The sequence below is a fragment of the Aulonocara sp. 'chitande type north' Nkhata Bay genome, linkage group LG6, assembly GCF_057382095.1.
Source record: "Aulonocara sp. 'chitande type north' Nkhata Bay isolate Kocher_YH1m ecotype deep benthic linkage group LG6, A_spYH_male_GT1.1, whole genome shotgun sequence".
Classification (NCBI taxonomy): domain Eukaryota; kingdom Metazoa; phylum Chordata; class Actinopteri; order Cichliformes; family Cichlidae; genus Aulonocara; species Aulonocara sp. 'chitande type north' Nkhata Bay.
In genome coordinates, this window is record NC_141349.1 from 36,691,219 (window position 1) to 36,712,111 (window position 20,893).

The 20,893-nt window shown below is 39.6% G+C and overlaps 2 protein-coding genes across 4 annotated transcripts in view; both read left to right on the forward strand.

Moving 5' to 3' along the window:
• Nucleotides 1–1,632: 1,632 nt before the first annotated feature.
• cep20 (centrosomal protein 20) lies at nucleotides 1,633–3,811 on the forward strand. Its single transcript, XM_086297689.1, has 4 exons — nucleotides 1,633–1,770; nucleotides 2,487–2,684; nucleotides 2,952–3,036; nucleotides 3,365–3,811. The coding sequence occupies exons 1-4, from the start codon at nucleotides 1,743–1,745 to the stop codon at nucleotides 3,471–3,473; spliced, it is 420 nt and encodes a 139-aa protein (XP_086153815.1). The 5' UTR covers nucleotides 1,633–1,742; the 3' UTR covers nucleotides 3,474–3,811.
• A 4,841-nt stretch (nucleotides 3,812–8,652) lies between these two features.
• Nucleotides 8,653–20,893, forward strand: part of myh11a (myosin, heavy chain 11a, smooth muscle) — a 33,020-nt gene continuing 20,779 nt past the window's right edge. For all 3 annotated transcript variants that reach the window (XM_086296719.1, XM_086296720.1, XM_086296721.1), the window contains exons 1-3: nucleotides 8,653–8,806; nucleotides 11,847–12,211; nucleotides 12,493–12,649. In XM_086296719.1, the coding sequence (XP_086152845.1) occupies nucleotides 11,870–12,211; nucleotides 12,493–12,649 (499 nt within the window). In that variant the 5' untranslated portion in view covers nucleotides 8,653–8,806; nucleotides 11,847–11,869. The remainder of the gene's footprint in view (nucleotides 8,807–11,846; nucleotides 12,212–12,492; nucleotides 12,650–20,893) is intronic.

A 20,893-nucleotide genomic window follows, 5' to 3' on the forward strand; every position in this document is an offset into this window, starting at 1 on the left:
TTTAGATGAGAAAATATATATTTGACACATTTGAGGAAAATACTAATAAAATTAAAAATAAATGTTCCCTTTAGAAATCTTTTTTTTTTTGCTCTATAAAAATAGTTGTTTTTCTTTTTCAATCACTCATCTTAGCAGTAGGATTTACATGAAAATCCTTCTCGATTCAGTAAAAAGAATTGAATATACCATCACTACAGAGGAATCTTAGCCAAGACACTACATAAATTCAGAGCTTGCTGCTCAACCCCAAGCTGACAGGGGGAGCTTTTCATTAAACACTTGCTGGTGCTACAATGTGCTTCAAGGGTCAATAACAGCATAACAGAACTCACTTATGGTACTGCATTCTTTCTATAAAACAATAACTGTCAGTGACTTTGTACCATAGTATAAACACAAGATTGAAGATAACAGTTAACCTTACAGTAATTCCTGTATTACTGTAAGGTTCGGTACCTTACAGTATGAAAAAGAAAAGCCCAACAGACAAACCCCTCTGAGCAAGTACTTGGCGACAGTGGGGAGGAAAAACTTTCTTTTAAGAGAAAGAAACCTCAGACAGAACCAGTGTGTGTCTCACTGCTTTACACTCGCTGTCCTGGAGAAGCTCCCAGAAATTTTAAATACTTTCAGTTAGGAGAGTAGTGTAATAGGTGATCCAAGCACCAATGATACTGTTCGTCAGCAGTCCACTTTTATCAAACCCAATTCCGATATTGGGTCACATTGTGAGACGTTTTAGTAGGATCCTTAGCATTCACAGGCCAGCTGTAAAATTTGCAATCTTAGTTCACTTGGGTCATTCACATCTTTGACCCATTCTGGGACTGCTTTTCTCTATTTAGAAGATACAGTATTTACCTAAATGTGTCAGGTATACCAGTACATTTGCTGCACATGTACACTCACTGGAGTCTTGTGGAAATACAAAATGCCCTCTGTTCCTGTCAAACAAAAGCTTTATTCTAAATGACTTGATCTCAACAAGTAACATAAACGTTGTCTTCTCAACATAGACAGTGGTCAGAAATGGTAATTTGAGTGTTTTTTCCAAGGAACGCCCCTTCGACTATACATTTTTTTTAGCTCTGAGGAAAGCTAAAAAGGTTCTCCAAGTGGTAGGGCGGTGGACCACTCAACCTTGATGTTTGCTGTTTTTGCATTGCTCTCCTAAACCCAAAATAGTTTTCTGTTTCACTTTTGTGATTTTATTTCTTCTATTCCTCTTATAACTATTTTATGGCTGATTTTAATATTTATATTTACCAGGCTGAACATCTGAATTTTGATGTGTATGAGAATCCCTTAACCTAACCATGTTTCAGCATTTTACATAAGTGTGGTCAGACTCTTTCTCTTTGACAGACTATTTATGATCATAGGTTATTGCATTTGATGTAAACTGTGCCTTGCCTACTCCTAGTTTTAAGTAAACTCTGTCCATGCGAATGCTTTTGAATGCTCTGCTCACTTCAATAATATTTATGATATGGTCAATCATTTCATTGCCATGTGCTTGAGAACTCTGAACCAAATGCACCTCTAAAGCTCAGCCATGTTGTCCTTCAAACCCCCCAAAAAATCACAGTAAAAATACACTTGTACATAATCTGGTCTTCCATAAAAATTGTGATTTTTTTTAAGTCTTCTCGTGTTATCTTCCTGAGTTGTCTTCCGCCACCTGTTGGGGCGCTATTTTTGGAAACGTTCATGTGGGTTGTATAGGAACACTCGTTGCGATGGCGACCATCACTGAACTGAAGTGCGGTAAGAGCTCACTGCCATTAGCATAATTCATTATTTTGTTTCCTAACTAGTATCCTAATACGATCTCAGATCAACCCACATAATTTTAGATGTTATTTTACAAGCTAGCGAAAAGCTACGAACACTGGCAAACTATAAAACACAGAAACATCCTTACCAGCCTCCATTCAAAAGTTTAATAAGTCAGCTACCTAAATGGCAGTGGTTTTAGGGATATTTTAAGGATGAATCAACCCATTGCCGCCTTTATTGTTAACACCTATAATTCGATTCGGCATAGCTAAACACGTAATATACTTTATTCGATCTATATTTTTTCAGGAAATTTTCGCTGCTCGCCAGCGCTAACAGCTGCTAGCCAGCTAGTTCAGAGTTAGGCTAGTTAGCATAGGGGGAGGACATGTAATAAACATTTTCATAAAAATAAGAACAGATTAATGGTTGAGAATTACTACGATTTAAAGAGTGTGTTGTGAAGATATTGACATGAATATGAGTTGTTATCGAAGCGGTCTATAGCTTTAAAAATACCAAGAATATGTTAAATTGGTAAATTTCTGTACGGTGTACGTCGTACAAAAACATCCCGCTTTCATTCGTTAGCTAAATTTACTGACCAAACAGATTCGTTGTACCCATAGGGGTTGTTTAGTTTTCCAATCTATTATCCTTTTTTTTTTTTTTTTTTTGCTGTGTTAAAAATGTGAATATTTTAGCTTTGAGGGAAACGCTGGAGTCTCGCGGTGTGCTGGGCCAGCTGAAGGCTCGCATCCGGGCGGAGGTGTTCAGCGCCCTGGATGACCAGCGTGAACCGCGACCTCCCCTGTCCCACGAAAACCTGATCATCAACGAGCTCATCAGGGAGTACTTGGAGTTCAACAAGTACAGATACACAGCGTCTGTGCTGACTGCAGGTGGGTGAGGTCCAAAAAAGTGCAAGCTCAACATTTTTTAATTTTATTTTTTTTACAAACTTTAAGAACTGTAACTACTATTATTATGATTATGATTTATTACCTACGACCATTCAACTGCTTGTCAACACAAATGTATAATCAGCCAATCACATGGTAGCAACTCAGTGGACTCAACTATGTAGACTTGGTCAAGACAGTGGCTGTCATAACCAGCAACTATTGTTGAGAAAAGTGAATATTTTTTAGCACTGTTTGTTTTCTCAGAGTCGGGCCAACCCGAAGTTCCTTTGGACAGACAGTTCCTGGCGAATGAGCTGAAAGTCACTGAGGATCCAAGCTCCAAGTCAGTGTAAGTGTAGAAAGCAGGATTTAAGAAATACCAGTACATTCTGCTACTGAACATAATGTTCAAAAATTAGCTGAACTCTTTGGGGAATGTTCAGAGTGGGCGTAACAATTTGACAGTGTCCCCATGAATCCTCATCATAGTTGTGCACTGGCTTGATGACTTGGGAATTTATTCTAATTTAAAAAAAAATAAAATAAATTAGCACTTATCTCCATGTACCGCCAGTAAAAACTGAAAGGCGTACAATTTAAAATAATTACTATCAGTCACCTATTTTCCTTCTCTAATGAAAACTTAATTACAATTCTTTTGTTTTTTTATTTTGCAGACCTCTTCTATATGGCTTAGTGTCCCACTTTGTGAACAGCAGTAATAAGGGAGGGAAGGTGTTTCTGCGAGGCGCTGCTGCCATTAACACTCCTGGAACTGATGCCTAAAGTTTGATGATACAGCAGTGACTTACTATGTTGTATCTCGCCTCTGTCCTTGTAGTTATTCAGCCTTTACAGCGTAAAGTCTGTAAGGTCTTGTTAGCTCAGTAATCTTTGTGTCTTTGTTATAAATTGCCAAATGTTCTTTGTGGCCTTTTTTACATTTTGAATTTATTATCAGACTTCAACACTTTATTTATATTAGTCACAGTGTAATCCTAATAATTAATAATCCTAATTGTTTTTGTCATAGTTGAGTTAAAGGATTGAGATTACATTTGTGATGTATTTGGTGTTTCATTTTGTAAATATGTGATATTTTTTGACTGATTTTTAACAGTGTAAAAATAATAAAATCTTTATTTTTATTCACCAACTGCAATTGCTGATCTCATTCTCCACCATATGGTGGCAGTGTCACCACAGACAAAACTGAAGTCTGCTTTTTTCATAGGATTAAACAACTTTCCTATTTTTTCAGTCTTATGCAGCCAATCATTTCTAACATGCAGACCAACAGTACTGGGTTTGACTTGTTGGTTGGTCTGGTTCACTGGGGCCTCCCTGTGCTCGCATGTGTCCTACCCAGCATACACACCACATCTCACACTCTGATAGCTACGATAGAATCCGGCCTCACTGCATCCCCGAATTAGATAAACAGCTAAGGAGATGAATGGATGGACATGTTACACTGTAACAGGTCCTAAAAGACCTTACAACATTGAAGATATTGAGAGCAGGACCTTGAGCATAAAAGTTGCAAATATAGCAGAGACCACAGCAAGTGCACTTTAATTAAGCTGCATGCATTAAACAGGCCTCTGAGGCGATCATACAGCTTGTACATTGATATGAAATGTTGCAGGCTTTTCCAAATTTACAAGACTTATTCATTGTGAATGCAAGCACTTTCTCTTTTACAGTTTTCATCATAGGGTGATTAAAGTAGCTGCTCCTCAACGTTGACCAAAATAACACTTTCCTGTGATTGTTTTAGTGGTCATTGTATTGTGTGAAACTAAACCCACCCATGATCCAAAGCTGTGCCCTTCAGTTGCTTATATAAATGAACCTAAACTAAGGTATAATGCATCTTCCAGACTTTATTCTGTAGCTTCTCTCTTTCATGTTTACTTCTTTTTCTCATTTGCTTGCTGCAGCTTAAGAGAAAAGGCAATGAGGTCCTTCTTACCTTGATAATTTTATTTTATCTGACCCCAAAGACCACAAAACAACAACAGTAAATCAACAAAACTTAATTATATCTATGTGTATACTGTGTGTAGCCCAGATCCCACGCTAATTATGCACTGCGTCGAGCTTTTCACATAGTTTCTCACCGTTTTAAGGAACTTGACATTTTTATCTCAAACTTAAAGCCCTAAGTTTCTGGAAGTGATTATCTACTGAGGCAGCCTTTTATTTCTTATCCTGATTACTGATGTTGGGCACTTAGTTGCACTGTTTAAACCATTTGTAACCTGCTCTACGTCTAAGTTATTTTTAGGTTATACACATTTGTTTCTGCTCATCATAGGTCTCAGATTCATCCACTGAAACAGTGAAGTGATAATACTGAGCACATGGTGTATTATCTTGAATTTGGCCACAAAATGATTGATGTACCTTTAGTGCAGCTTGTTGAAGAGCTTAACTGTCTACGGTGTCCTAATTTATTGTTTCCTAGTATCAAATGAAAATAGCGCTATGTCTTTGTTCGTCTGAAAATGTCTGAATTTACATGGTTTTACAAAAACAAACCTGATTTTTCCTTAAAGCTGAGGTACTCAAATACCTACTTCACTGACATCTGATATATCCATTCTCTTTAAAATGGCTTTACAAGCTCCTGAAGTTGAACAATGACATGATTGTTCAATTGGCAGCTTGCCCCATAATTGGTAGCATTTCTTCTCCACTGTATAAATTAGTTGTATGCAAAACAGGCAGCTGTATAAATAGTGTTAAATGCAGTGATCCTTTGACTGCTGCAGACTGAACTGACGTTTGCCTCTGTGCTTAAATTAGAATGCAATTGCATTCCTTGGGGGTCAAACATATCCATAAACATGTTTTCTCTCCAATAGATGACCATCTATGGACATGAGGATGAAGAAAAAATACACATGAAACATGCTGTATGTACGAGATCTTAATATGACACCTCGTTTTGTTTTTATTGCTTCGAGGGAATCCTCCACATGTACGTGCTCAATTGCTTTAGCCATTCTGGCTGGTTTACTATAAACAGTGACCTGTTTGAATTCACTTGCTGCGTGTTAATTCATTTGCTGTGTGTAAATAAAATACAGATGATTAACATTTGATTTCTAAGTGAAAATCCTGCTTAGGTTTATTTCATTTGGAGTGGGATTTTGCCATCATTCACTCAGAGGTTTAAATCCATGTTCACTCCCGCTGTCTCCTCCTTAAAGGTGTGTCAGGACAAAGTTTAGAACAGATTAACTTTCAATACAAATAAATAATAATCCTTCCTTCTACCTTCATCCATTATTATGGCTCTTATTCTGGAAAATGATCCTGTTATACACTGTTTAGTTCAGAGGGAATCCCAAGTCTCTGTGTACTTATTTCAAAGGCATTAGCCTCAAGCTGCAAATTGTTAATTTCATATTTTATCTCACTAAAAATAACAAGAAAATAACAAGTCTTTCTCTTGTGTGCACTAAACAGAAGCTATAAACCAGTTGTCTGTCACAGCTAACTGCAGGTAAATAGAGTTAGAGTTTGGAGCCATAGGAGTAACTTTGTTTGAACAACCCTGTTGCTATTGAACCATATTTAGTCACTGGAGCTTGGGGTGGTTGCCTGTGCTAGACTTTGAAAGTAACACAGAAAGCTGCAGAGATTCCATACAGACGCCATTCTCCTTATATGGCACACACTGCAACTTCTCTGTTCAGTGTATCTGTTCCTCTTTCCCTCCTCTTCACTCTTCATCCCTCCCACTGCCTGTCTGTGCTGATTTTTTCAACCCATGGTCCTTTTCCACGAATGCCACCCCATCTCCTTGATGTTGGCCAGAGGGAACCTGAAGGCCCTTAATGTTGGTCTTAGGTCTGTCATCAGTTTTTACACAAACAGACACACACGAACACAATGCTATGTCTCTGGCGCAGTTATCAACCAGCAGTTTGATTTACCGGGACAAACAGAAAAGTGTCCTTATAAAGGAAGTTCCATTGGAAAGAAGCTGCACACAGGAGGGATGCAGCAGGACAGGGGAGGAGCTGTTTGCTGTGTGTGTAGCAACAGAAAGATGGGATGTGCACACACACACACACACACACACACACAAAGAAACTCACATTCATTATGCGAATTATGAGTTATGTACTGGTGGGAAACTCTCCAGGGAGGTTACAGTAAAAGGGGATTCCTATGCAGGGGACAGCTGGTTTTCCTTATGAGGAGTGGGAACGCATTGCATAATCTTTAAACCCTAGAACGTGTAGGAGTGACGCACACAGTTTTATAATTATGATTCCTGTTCATTTTTTCCCACTGTTTAGCCTTATTAGATTCAACTCAGAGGTGTGTGGAAATAAATGATACAAAATAAGGAGGTAAAAGCCCAGATTGCAATTTGAAATAATATTTTATTAGACTGCAGTTAAATTGTCTAAATTGTAAAGACTTTCTTGATTGCCTTTGAATAAATTCTTTGAAACATGACACCTGTAAATTATGTTAAAAAGGTTTTTCTACAGGGAAAGTACATAGAAATACATTTTTATTATATTGAAAATGTACTGCCACAGACAGAAGACAACTCCATCCCACACATCCACTCCTACAGCCATTGTAGAATAACACATACATCACCTAACATGCATGTCTTTAAACAGTAGAAACTGGAACACCTGGAAGAAACACAGACATTGAGAGAACATACAAATTGATAACAACAGTTAATTATGATTCAAGGCGCCCAATAAACGCTTGGCTTGATTAGTGCTGAATTACTAAATATTTTTGAACCAACTCTTTCCAAAGAAATTAGTTAAGACAGCAAGTGATAGCATGTTTTTAAGATTAGACTCAAATTGAACCAATTATTCGGCTTCTGTGTTTATTGTGGGTCCAGCTTTTATGATTCAATTAATGGAAACAACAAATCAAGTCATGAAATGTTCCTAAAATCTGTCATGATGCATAAAGAATAAACACATAAATTCAAGTTGAGCCATGCTGTTTACCTACAAACACACATTTGGCTTGTCCATCTACAAGAATGTAAAGTAATTGAACTAATTCTTTGGACAGGAGGGAGAGGAGAGGATGTTCCCTTTGGTAAGGTTATACTATTACACGTTTTCTTTTATATTTTTTAATATAAACTGCAGTTACTTTTAAAATATCAAGGTTTAGTTATCTAGTTTTATACAAATGATCTCATTTTAATTAATAAAAAACAAGTTATTATTTAATTTAACACAGTATCACTGACACTAAAATATCTAGTGTGTGAGAATTTGAGTTAATCGGTCTATTAATCTGAATAATGTGCTTATGGTAGACTCATAACCAAGACGTAGAATGAACCTTGCTGTGTTACATAGGCTTGATTATTTTTCGGGGTATTTTAATGTAGTTTGGCTCATGATGTAGTTAATTTTAACGAGAAGTTCTATATCAATTTGGATCATTTTATTTATAAAATATGTCACATGTATAAACGTGTTGCACATTAAAATCTAAAAAAAAAGGTCTTGTAACATAAATGTTGTGGATTTAGATGTACTGGATTTGTTAGCTGCAGTAAATTTCAAGATATTAAAAAAAAACTGATGAAACTGTATTACACGCCAATTTATTTTACAGCCATAACCTGACCTCACAGCCCGTGTGTGCGCTAGTCTTACACACAAACATGATGTCTTTGTGCTGGAACAGTAAGCATGGAGATTAGGGAGTTATGGTGTTTTCCATTTTACTGTTGACTGTTATATATGACCTTTTAATCCTCTGCTTCTCTGTCAGCAGCACCCTCCACTCCATTCAGCGCCTTTTCATTCATCTTACATCCCTGTGACTCCTCGAACCTGCTGGTGTCCGCAGTGCGCATGTCCGTTGCCTCCGCAGCCCCGCTGACAGATGTAGACTGCAACTGGACGATGCTGCAGCTGGAGGAGGAGGGTCCCCTCGTACAGCTCCACCTTCGCGCAACAGTCCGCAGTTTAAATAGTAAGGCTTTGAAATTGACGAGGGTCATTTGGACTGTTCGCTTTTGGAGTACCTCGTCAACGCCGGCTTCTCCAAACTCCAACTTTCCAAAGCCAAAGCTCCCCTGAACACCCGTTTCTTCACATTATGTAAGTATATCCTTTAGTGGAAGCGTGCAGCGGCGGTCATGAAGTGCACCTGTCAATCGGCATCCCCTCATAACTTTAAATGCGTTTAAGGAAGAGGGAGTCTGCGTGTTTTCCTGTAGATAATGGCGGTTGCAGAGCTTTATTGTGAACTTTGTAGCTACTATGAAAAATTATTTTAAAAATATGCTTTAATTAATGTTTTATGGTAGCCTAGCATATGAGTTTTATTCATAACTTCTTCTGACAGTTAAAAGCAATGACATAGTTTACGTATCTGGGCGTCAGCTCATTATGTAATTATACATCTCCTGTATGCAAACACTTATTTGTGCATTAGATAAAGTGCAACAGACGACGTAGTATTATTGTTAAGTTAATCAACTACAGTTAATACTGTAAAAAAAAATACATATATTAAAAAAAACTGTAAAAAGTATTCGCGATCATAAGGAAAAGGGGAAAGGTCTGTCTATCTAAGAACCACATCCCACTGACCACTGAGTTTCCTGTTTTCCAAATATGGTTGTATTGGGCTGCATGTATATCCAGTATGTTTTCCCTGAAGATGCAGATAGCACAGACTCGTGACAATTTTCACATACAGCTAACTAATCTTGTCATGATTGGTTTGGAGGAGTGATGGACTGATTTTTATATAACACTCATCTGCTCTCCTGAGGCACTCAAAGCGCTTTATACATGCCTCATTCACAAATTCATACAAGCCTTTTTTCTATGATTAAGTGCTTTCTGTCTAACATTAACACACATTCATAGCAACTTGGGGCTAGTATCCTGCCCAAGGATATTTGGCATGCAGACGTAGTCTCCCTTCTGTTTTATTTCAAGGGCTTTCACTGTCATAACCACACAAGCTAATGGACAGTCTAATAACTGAGTATTTCAACTCAATTATATATATGTAAAACTTGGATGCAGCTTTAAACAGATTAATTTTGCCACAGCATCACAGGTTTCTGGATGAACAGTTAAAGGAACAGTTTGGCAAGCACTGGGATATTCCTGGTCAGAAAATAAGAGGAAACACTTCCTGGAACAAGTCAAGTGTATATTTTAATAAATTCAATTAAACTATTTTCATGTTTTAATAGCAAACATTGAGCAAAGGCCTGGAAAACCTGATGCATCTGAGTTTATTGATAAAAGGATAACAGGAAGAAGAGAGAAAAGTTGTAAAACTGTCAGCCACTCGGTCAGCCACAAATAGAAAGGTCACTTAGTCTCCTGAGTGATATTTCCACTTGTTTATTATTTTTGATAGAGACTCTGGAATAATGATCCAGTTTATTGGTCTCATCACAAGTTTTATTTTTAGCCTTGGTGTGATATTTTTGACAAACTAGAACCGAGACAATACTGATTTGGTTTGATGATTACACAGGAGAGAGTTTAATATTATATTTAGTGGTTAAAGTTATGACAGATCAATAATACTGGATTATGTGTAGTTTAGTCTCATGGCGAATAAAGATGCCAGAGATGACAAACCATCGTCGTGACTGTGAGACTTTTCCCTCTGAACCCTGTTCTGTCTTCAAGATACACTTACTGAGCACCAAACTGTATCAACACCACAGAAAGTGAGAGTGGACTCCACAACTATTAAGCATTAACTCAAGTTGGTGAGAAAGGTTAAAGAGAGTGAGGAGGAGCAACTTGATTGGCTGCACACACTTAAGTATACGGGGAGTGTCAGGAAAAGTTTGTTTACATTTATCTGCAGAAAATCACCAGATCATCAGAGGGTTCCTTCCTTGTTTTCTCAGACGTGTGCTTGACTTACTGCTTTCATCCACTGACATATAGACAGTGTTTGCTTCTGCTTCAAGCTAATACTTTTACAGTATATTTTATAGTTTGTGACTTAGTTTGTCTAAGACCAGGATTTCATATATAAGCTATCTTAGGTTAGAAAGTAAAACATTTTTTCCACTTAAAAACTTGCAAACTTGTTTCATTTTATCCATCACATTATGGTTTTATAGTTATGTAACAGTCCCTAAATTAGATCTAATGGGTTCCGTTTTTTTAATAACACTTGAAAAGAATTAAGTGCATGTACATTTACTCTACATATTTCTGTTAGCATTTCACATAAGCTCGGGAATGCTCCTTTTCAGACATGACTGAGTCCCAGGCACTTGTTCATGATTTAACCAGTGCATTTAAAAATGAATGCTACTATGGCCCCGTGTGAAGCACGATTGTTAAAGCTCCGGGCCCCCCTCAGGCTCTCTGCCTTACTGTTATCATTTTGGAGTAAACGACAAGGCCGGCAAGAGACATACTATTCCCTATATGGGCTTTGTTTGGGAGTTCACTTGCCTTGCTGTTTAGGTCTGCAGAAAAGAGCCCTGCTCCAGAGAAGGGGTCCATATATGGTCATCACAGCACGAGACTGAAGCCTCAAGCAGGAGACAGAGAGAGAGTAAGAGAGAGCAGGAGAGAGAGAGAGATGCAGAGTGAAAGACCGGAAAAAATGGATGTTGACAATTAAGCACTGACTTGACTGAGTATAAGTAAATGCCAGCAAGTATTAATGGTTTAGAGTTATTTGAGATAGAGCTGTTGAGTTAATTAAAATCAATTTCCCAGCCTCAGTCATTGGATCTACAGTAGGGAGGGGAATTGTTTGAGCTCTTCCCTTGTGGTGTGTGAGAGAGACAGGGAGAGAGTGCAGGGTCGAGAGGGGGGTGGAGGTCTGTGAGAATGGCTGCACTCTGGAACTCCCCGATAGATGAAGCATATTAACTCTTTGGGTTACGACCACAAGCAAGGAGGCAAATTTATAGCATGACTCCCACTAGGACTTACTCATTACTTGACACAGGGTTTTGCTATCTATAGGCCCAATCAGGTACTTCCAGTACCTGCAAGTGATTATTGTCTCTTACTGACTGCTGCTACTGACTTTCCGTTGCCTCTTTTCTCCCTTACTTGCATTCTTTCTGTCATCCATCTTTGTTTTATTTACTGCTCCCTCTTTTCTAACATTCAGTTAATTTTTTGTCATCGACAGCTGGCCCTTCACCTTAAGCCAAGATGTCCACGAAGGCCCCTACCGAGGATGAGAAGTTCCTCTTTGTTGACAAAGACTTCCTCAACAGCCCGATGGCTCAGGCTGACTGGGCAGCCAAGAAGTTGGTATGGGTTCCATCAGAAAAGCATGGCTTTGAGGCAGCTAGTATAAAGGAGGAGCATGGCGACGAGGTGCTGGTGGAGCTGGCTGATAATGCCAAGAAGATAACAGTCAATAAAGATGACATCCAGAAGATGAACCCTCCCAAGTTCAGCAAGGTGGAGGACATGGCCGAGCTCACCTGTCTAAATGAGGCCTCTGTGTTGCACAATCTTCGCGAGAGGTACTTCTCTGGGCTCATTTATGTAAGTATTTACTAAAAACAAGCGCATGCTCACAAAATAGTTTATGCCTTATTCTTATGGCAACTTGTTGACTTTGTTATCCCTTTGTTATTTGGATTGGGATGTACAAACTCTGACCCTAAATAAAGTACTAGAAAAATGATGACAAACTATGAATTTCCTCAGATTATTGTACTTTTTACTACTACTACTACTACTACTGTCTCGTTCTCTGGCAGAAACAAGCATGCAAACTGTGCAAGTTGTCCTTGTCTCACCTTTCTTGCATTCTCTGCTCTCAGACATACTCTGGCCTGTTCTGCGTGGTGGTGAATCCTTACAAAATGCTGCCCATCTACTCAGAGAAGATCATTGAAATGTACAAAGGAAAGAAACGACATGAACTACCCCCTCATATCTATTCCATCTCTGACAACGCCTATAGAAACATGATGCAAGGTAAGATGCTTACTACAAAACTCCTCTTGTGATGTAGATGCTTTCATACTGCAAAGACATGTTCCTACCCATGTTAGCTCTGTAATGGGGCTTTTTTATGTTATCTATCCAAAGTATACAATAGAAAAAGAGTCTTAGGCAACCCTTTCTTTATGTTTTGCTTCCAAGGAGCCAGACTCTAGTATTTTTAAAAGTGGTTCTCCAAATCAAATCAAATCAAATCACTTTTATTGTCACATCACATGTGCAGGTACATTGGTACAGCACATGTGAGTGAAATTCTTGTGTGCGAGCTTCACAAGCAACAGAGTTGTGCAAAATACAATAATGTAAACAAGCAAAATACAAGAATGGCTACATCTGAAACTAATAAATATATGTACAATATATAATAGTATATGCATTTCTGGATGTGTATACTAAATATTTTTCTACGTGTGTGTGTGTGTGTGTGTGTACACATATTTTACAAATTAAATAGAGTAAACAATAAATAAAATATATAAAATAAAATATACAGAGTGAGACATGTGCAAAACAGTGGCGTTACTGTACAGTATGGAGTGCATAATGTTAAAGTTCCAGTAGTGAAGCTGAGGTGTCTATGAAGTGTTCAGCAGTCTGATGGCCTGATGGAAAAAGCTGTCTCTCAGTCTGCTGGTACGGGACCGGATGCTGCAGAACCTCCTTCCTGATGGAAGTAGTCTGAACAGTTTATGGCTGGGGTGACTGGAGTCCTTGATGATCCTCCCCGCTTTCCTCAGGCACCGCTTCCTGTAGATGTCTTGGAGGGAGGGAAGCTCACCTCCAATTATCCGTTCAGAGCACCGCACTACTCGCTGGAGAGCTTTGCAGTTGTAGGCGGTGCTGTTGCCATACCAGGTGGTGATGCATCCAGTGAGGATGCTCTCAATGGCACAGTGATAGAAGGTCCTGAGGATGCGGGGGCTCATGCCGAATCTTTTCAGTCTCCTGAGAAAGAAGAGGCGCTGCTGCGCCTTCTTCACTGTTTTGTTTGTGTGTACTGACCACGTAAGATCCTCAGCCAGATGTACACCAAGGAACCGGAAGCTGCTCACTCTCTCCACAGCAGCGCCGTTGATGGTGATGGGGGTGTGTACTTCTCTGCACCTCCGGAAGTCCACTATCAACTCCTTTGTCTTTGCGACGTTGAGGGTGAGATGGTTGTCTTGACACCAGTGGGTCAGGGCGCTGACCTCCTCCCTGTAAGCTGTCTCATCACCGTTGGTGATAAGACCCACCACTGTAGTGTCGTCCGCAAACTTCACAATGATGTTGGAGTTGTTAGTGGCCGTGCAGTCGTAGGTGTAGAGTGAGTACAGGAGAGGGCTCAGTACACACCCCTGTGGAGCACCAGTGTTCAGTGTGACGGGGGATGAGGTGATGCTGCCCAGTCTGACCACTTGGCGTCTGTCAGACAGGAAGCTAAGGATCCAGCTGCAGAGGGAGCTGCTCAGTCCTAGATCCTGCAGTTTCCTGTCCAGCTTCGAGGGAACGATGGTATTGAATGCTGAGCTGTAATCTACAAACAGCATTCTCACATACGTGTCTCTCTTCTCCAGGTGTGACAGGGCAGTGTGTAGTGTCAGGGCTATGGCATCATCAGTGGACCTGTTGTGGCGGTATGCGAACTGTAGAGGGTCCAGTGAGTCGGGTAGTGCAGAGCAGATGAAGTCCCTGACCAGCTTCTCGAAGCATTTGCTTACGATGGGGGTCAGGGCTACAGGTCGCCAGTCGTTCAATGAGGAGATGGTGGAGGATTTGGGTACAGGGACGATGGTGGCCATTTTGAAGCAGGCTGGGACTACAGACAGAGAGAGGGAAAGGTTGAAGATGTGCGTGAACACTCCAGCCAGCTGAGCCGCGCATGACTTGAGGACGCGGCCGGGAATCCCGTCCGGACCAGTAGCTTTGCGTGCGTTCACCTTCCTGAAGCTTCCAGGTTTTCTAAAGATCTTTTATAGTTTTTCTCTGGACATTGGCTACCTTTTGTTGTTGTTGTTTTGTTTATTAAGCCTAGTATTGGTTCCCTGGCATCCAGTATAAAAGCATAACTGAATAGAAAGACACACAATTGAATGTAATCAGTCACTGACTGGCCTCCCCAGGGCCCAAACTTCAACATTTTTAAAGCAGTGTGGGATAATCTTGGAAAACAACAGAACAAAAGTCAGGCAACACCCAAAGAAGAGCTTTGAATGTCCTTCAAGAAACCTGGAGAACTATTCTTGAAGCTTAATTAAAGACATTACAAGAACAGCCTGACCCTGGTAGCTCAGGCTTTGTTGAATGATGAAGGAGGTCATACCAAATATATGCAAACTCGGTTTTTGCTTTATATACTGAATATAAATGAATAAATTCAGAATTGTTTCAATAAATTGCTGTAGCTATTTTACTAGGAACTTTTGACTTTTGCACAGCACATGCTGAGATGGGCTACAACATTTATAAACTAAAATGATCAGATCAAAATGATAAATAATAACAAACTGAGACAAGAAAGCAACAAACGTAAGTATATCTTCAGCAGGCCTCACACATAACTGAATAAAATCTGCAGGCGTTAGCTGCTGAAGCTCTTAAGTAAGCTGTGTCAAATTGAGCTGTTTGTTGGCAGCTTTAAGAGCTTGTTGTGGGTGAGTTGTGGTGGCTCTTGGTGACGACAGGCTTATCACACTGTCATGTTGACAAAGTGGTTGACAAAACTGCAAATTAATCCATGAAACTGATGGCTTAAAATGCAGAGCCATGTTTATAATGTAGTGAGAACAAAAAATACACTCATTAAAATGTAAAATGGTATGAAAAACAACTCCAAAATAGTATTTTGGTCTCATAGAGGTGATGGTAGCAGTCTTGGTCATGCTTACAGTAAATGTCCCTGCAGTGATTCAGAGTGGCTGGTTTCCCATAGAATCAGAGTCTGTGTTTCCAGGGGGTCTTGCCCACTGGATTTTATGTTGATATGACGATGTGTTCTCTCAGAGGACTTGACATCTGGATTGTGAGATGGTTGAGAGATGGGTGGAGGGCAATAAAACATTTCCTGTTTCAGAAAACCCTCTTGCTTATTTAAAAAAAATTCTTAGGGAGTGTAAATGCCAAAGATTTAACAAGTTTATTGGTCCTATTAAATGAGCCTGAGACTTTTGTCCTTTGGTTTGAGGAGTTTCCTTCCTAAACAGGATGTTTGGACAGGAGTTACTGTAATTTAGAGAGTTATTGTTTGGAAACCATCGAAGAAAGTTGTGTTATAATTTCTTCCACTACTGTACAGGCCTCACACATACATGCACAGCTGTCAATTCTGATAGGGTCATTATTACAGTATTGAAGTACACACCTGAATGAACTTTGAATTTCAATGCTAAAAAGCTTGAAGAGATCCAAACAAGTAATCAGGTACTCTAAAGCTCTGTATTTTGTTGTCATTATAATTCCTTTAGAGAGTATGTGATTCACACTGTGATATACAAAGCAAAATAATTGTTCTAGGATGTAAGCCAACAACTTGAAACTATATTTCTTTACCCGGGGTACTTTTGTTTGAGAAAATGTCAGTAGCATCGAGACCACCAACCTCTGACACCCTCTCAGACTGTCCCCGGCAGCTTTAGGTTCCTACATTCATCACTTAATCTATTTGTGTTGACAATGCTGCATGAAATGTATGGACAGCCCATGCATGAGTACGGAGCCCTGCAAGGGATATTGGAGAAAAAAAAATTAAGATGAACTTTTGCAAGATCTTGCAAACGTTTTGCGAGATCTCACAAAGTAGGCCGCATCCTTCAGAGGCCACCAGCTCGAAGCTGACCAGGAGGTCGAGGCACTATGTGCCAGGAGTGCGGTGTTCCCCCCGGCTCTAGTGGGCCTCGACCTCCCGGTCAGCTTTGAGCTGGTGGGTAACAGACGTCTCCAAAAACGTCGGAGCACTTTTGCAAATATGTGATGTCTTGATAAACCAAGCAGATATTTGAAGTTTACACAGCTACATTTTGTGACCCATAAAGACTAATATTAAAACTAAGTAGCTGCCTCCATTGTTGGATACTGAAATTGGCTAGACCGCGCTATGAATTCTGGGATAGGTTGGGCCACGAAGGATACACCGACTTGGCCTTCAAATGCGACCTGCGAAGGATTTGTGGAGGAAGACTTTTTAAATATCTCCCCAGTTATATCAAGACTGATGCAAACATATCGAGATAAGTTTGCATCACTGGGGTCAAAGCTGAGTGTAGCCAGGAGCTGTCTGTATTTGTGTCTGTGTGATGCACTTATGTAGTTTATGGATGAACCTTGTGCATCCAGTTTGCTGGCTCTACCAGATATAGTCACATCAGGCTTTAAAAAAACTAACAGACAGCTATAAACCATAGTGGAAGTTCAAAATGCAAGTCCACAAAACAGGGAGTTGCAAGTCCACGTATATATCGCATTACGCATTACGATCAACGATGACTGATCAAAGAAAATAAAGAAGCCTATCAAATGTGACCGCGCCGATATGTAGAACAAATTTGGAAATAGATATACTGAAACACCAGTTTGTCTTCAATTTGCTAAATTTGTTTGGCAATGACAATATAAATAACTTAATTGGTCTTTGATAAAGCAACTTAATGCTTTCTAATGCTTTTCTGTTACTAATAAGGTGTACGCACTGAGTGATTTAACGTTACAACAAACCAGGATACAGGAAAATACCTCATAAGCTATAGTTTGTAAACACAGCATCAAGAGTAAACAAGAAGAAGGGAGGATTGGTGTTTATGTGGCGTTTGGATTATACATCTTCTGTTCATCTCTGAGAACGAACGCTGGAACATAGCAGATGCTGTTCAGTCTGTGTCTGTATGTGCAGAAGAAAAAAATGTGTTTTGATTTGCTGCATTTATTTCAGACTAAACATTTTTTTCGGACTTATCATATATGTGACAGTAGATATTTAAGCTTGGACCACCCATTTAGCTGTCACGTTTTAACAACTGGGACTTAAAGTGCTTGAGTAAAGAAATCAAGATAAGTCGGCAGCGAAAAATAAGAACAAAAAAACCCACAAAGAGAAATATAAAGAAAAGCATAGAAAAGACAAGAAACAATTAATCAAAAATATATTCATTCTTTAAAAATAACAAAATGTCTCAAGTCTCGTGCAAAGGTGAAAGAGACTGTCTCATATGGGTTTAAGTGAACTCATGATACGTTTTCCTCGTGCTTATTTTCTATCACTGTTACTGTTACAATGGTGATGATTATGTTAAATGAAATTTCAAGTAATCCATGTGAGCCCAAAGTTCAGGCTTCGAACTATTCTCAGGCCGTTTGTCCTGCTCTTAGACCTGCATGATGTCAGCGAGACTGGATATCTTTAATATGATGATCTAAGACACACAGGCTGTTACCACATAAAGTCCCACCTACCTGATGTTTAAACTTTCTGTTTATAAGGCAGGGGCAGTCAGAGGACAGTTGGTTTAAATGGAAGGGATGGCAGCTAAACAGCTTGATTTGAGACAACAAGATCCAGTGTTATTTTGAAATGTGAATCATGTGGTTCAGGAATAAGAATAGCTCATGGAGTGTGAAATCAGTATGATAGGTCCTGTTTAATTTTTAAAGCTGGGGGAAAAGTATCAGTTTGAGAGGGGCAGCGAGTCAGAGGAAGGTTGTCTTAAAGGCAACTTTAATGAGGGTCATGGTTTAGATAAATAAGAGTGATTTTGAGCTGTAATGTAAAGCTACTGTAGTGGAATAAAAAAGGAACTGGAAACGAGCATAGCTGTAGCTCAGGTGGCAGAGCAGGTTAGCCACTAATCAGAAGGTCGCTGGTTTGATCCCAGGCTGCCTCCTGGCTGCATGCCAAATATCCTTGTTTGCCTGCTGGTGGTGGTCAGAGAGTCCGGTGGCGCCAGTGTCCGGCAGCCTTGCCTTTGTCAGTGTGCCCCAGGGCAGCTGTGGCTACAATGTAGCTTGCCATTGCCTGTGTGTGAATGGGTGAATGACTGAATAAAGTGTAAAGCAGGAACTGAGTAAAGTGCTATACAAATGCAGGCCATTTACATTAAAGTCTCCTTTTGATTCATAGGGTCTGATTGCTTGAAGCGTAGTCTTTTTCATAATTTAAACCTTTACAATATCAATGTCTCAAGGGTTCTCTATACACCAAAACAATATAAGAAAAACTATGACTGCCAGGGAGTTGTTATTGTTGATGCTTTGGTAGGATTTCCCATGAAGTTGTGACTAATGAAGCAGGATGTTCTACACTGAGTGCTGTAGTATGAACAATTCACATGTAAACTGGAAGTGGTGCATAACTGAAGCAAATCCAGATAAGTCTCCTAAGCTCTGAAACATTCCTTCTTCAGTCTTGGCCAAGATCCCATTCCTCCAAAATTGTACTTTGGTTTTTGATGTCCGGGAGATAAAAATGTAAATTCCCGTGGGGAGTTTTCTGTCCCCAGCAGCAGATGATTGACATGCTGTCCTTCCGTGCTCACAGTATATTTACTGGTGCAGAGACTCATATAATCAGATTTAATTCTCGTGACTTAATTAGGTTCACAGATTTTTTAAGTCTCATTCACTAATGTGAGTGCATGTTGTTTTTGGATTTGTTACAAGAATTCACAAATCTGGCCACCTTACTCTCTCTCTCTCTCTATGTGTGTTGCTGTCTTGCACTCTGCCTTAATTAGGAAGTGCAGAGAGGGAACAGGGTACATTTCGTTTGTATGTAAGGAATGAATCCAGTGGAACAGCAGCCAAACTGGAGTTCACATGGAGAAAAGGCATCCACCCCAGTTTACAGTTCAATGGAGGCTGGACACTGTATCTGTGTGTGCAGAATAGAATAGAATAGCCCTTTATTGTCACTGTACTTGTTCGACGAAATTATGAGTGCTCCACCCTAATTGTGCAGGAGTGTGCTGCTGGTTTATCTTGTGTGTGCGTGTGTGTGTGTGTACTTGTATGTGTGTGTCTTGGGGACCGCTTTAAATTTTCCACCTCTAAAGAGAGGACAGTTTGGCAAAGTGAAAACTCAATTTATGAAACACCTTCAAAGAGTTTTGTTGAGACTAAGGTTGATGTAATGATGCAACAGGGTTAGAGAGGAGCGGTTAGACTAATTTCTGTTGAACAAGATCACATTAAGCCCAGTTTAATCTCAAGTGCCAGACAAGTTAAGTTGTTGTAGTACCACCAACATTTTTCCTTCCTTTAGTAGAAAGAAGTTCATTAAACATTAGACAATTAAATATAGAGTATCTGTTAAAATCAATAGACAGTAAACATCATCATATCGTGTGAGACAGCTTTTCCACCTTCAGTTAGTCTACTGTCACTAAAAAGAAATGTTTTGGATACGTCTCCAAGGCTAGCTATCTTACTTCAGGCTACAGGCTATGGGGGCTATAAAATTGAAAACAATTAGTGCTTTGGTTTGTGACGTTATCCATTCTGTCAGTGCAATGTTTCCTGGTGCAATAAATGGGGAAAAATTTCCAAAAATGATGCCCTCCTCTCTTGCAATTTTAATTTTCTATGCAGTGGGTCAGATTGGACAATAGATATAAAAGAGAGGAAGTGCCTTAAACATTTCTTTCTAAAAGGTAGAAAGGTAGTGACTCCTCTAGTTGAAAAAAGATGATGTCCAGTATAAGAAAACTACTTACACTCTGACCTCAGTAAAGACTGTACTGATGAGTGCATGAACTCAGTTCAAGTCTTATGGAATACAGCAGTATCAGGAAGGACATTAAAGCAGGGTATGTTTAGGGGGGACCATATAAATGTTCACAGGCCCTCATGTCTGGTTTAAAAGAAATTGGAAATTGTGTGGCTCAAAGTTTCAGAGATGAAATTTCACAAATCAGTGGGTGACATCATGGTCGCTATGTCCATGTTTTATATAGTCTATGGAACTCTTTGGGAGACGTTTGACACCACAGAGATGGAGTGAAGTGTCAGTAAATAACCTCACAAAGTTAGACATGTCATTAGATTTGTGTCCTGGACATGTGGATGATAATCAAAATGAAAATGACACTCTTCAGTGTCAGAATGAGGAATTGTCTCCCGTCATTCACCCTACCCTGGGTCATTTTTGTTGCACAGTTGCATAGAGGTTTATGAGGCTGCCTAGTATGCCATTTGTTCTGTTCTGATCACAAATGCCCAGAAAAGTTATCTCTCTTTCAGCAACGTGCACCA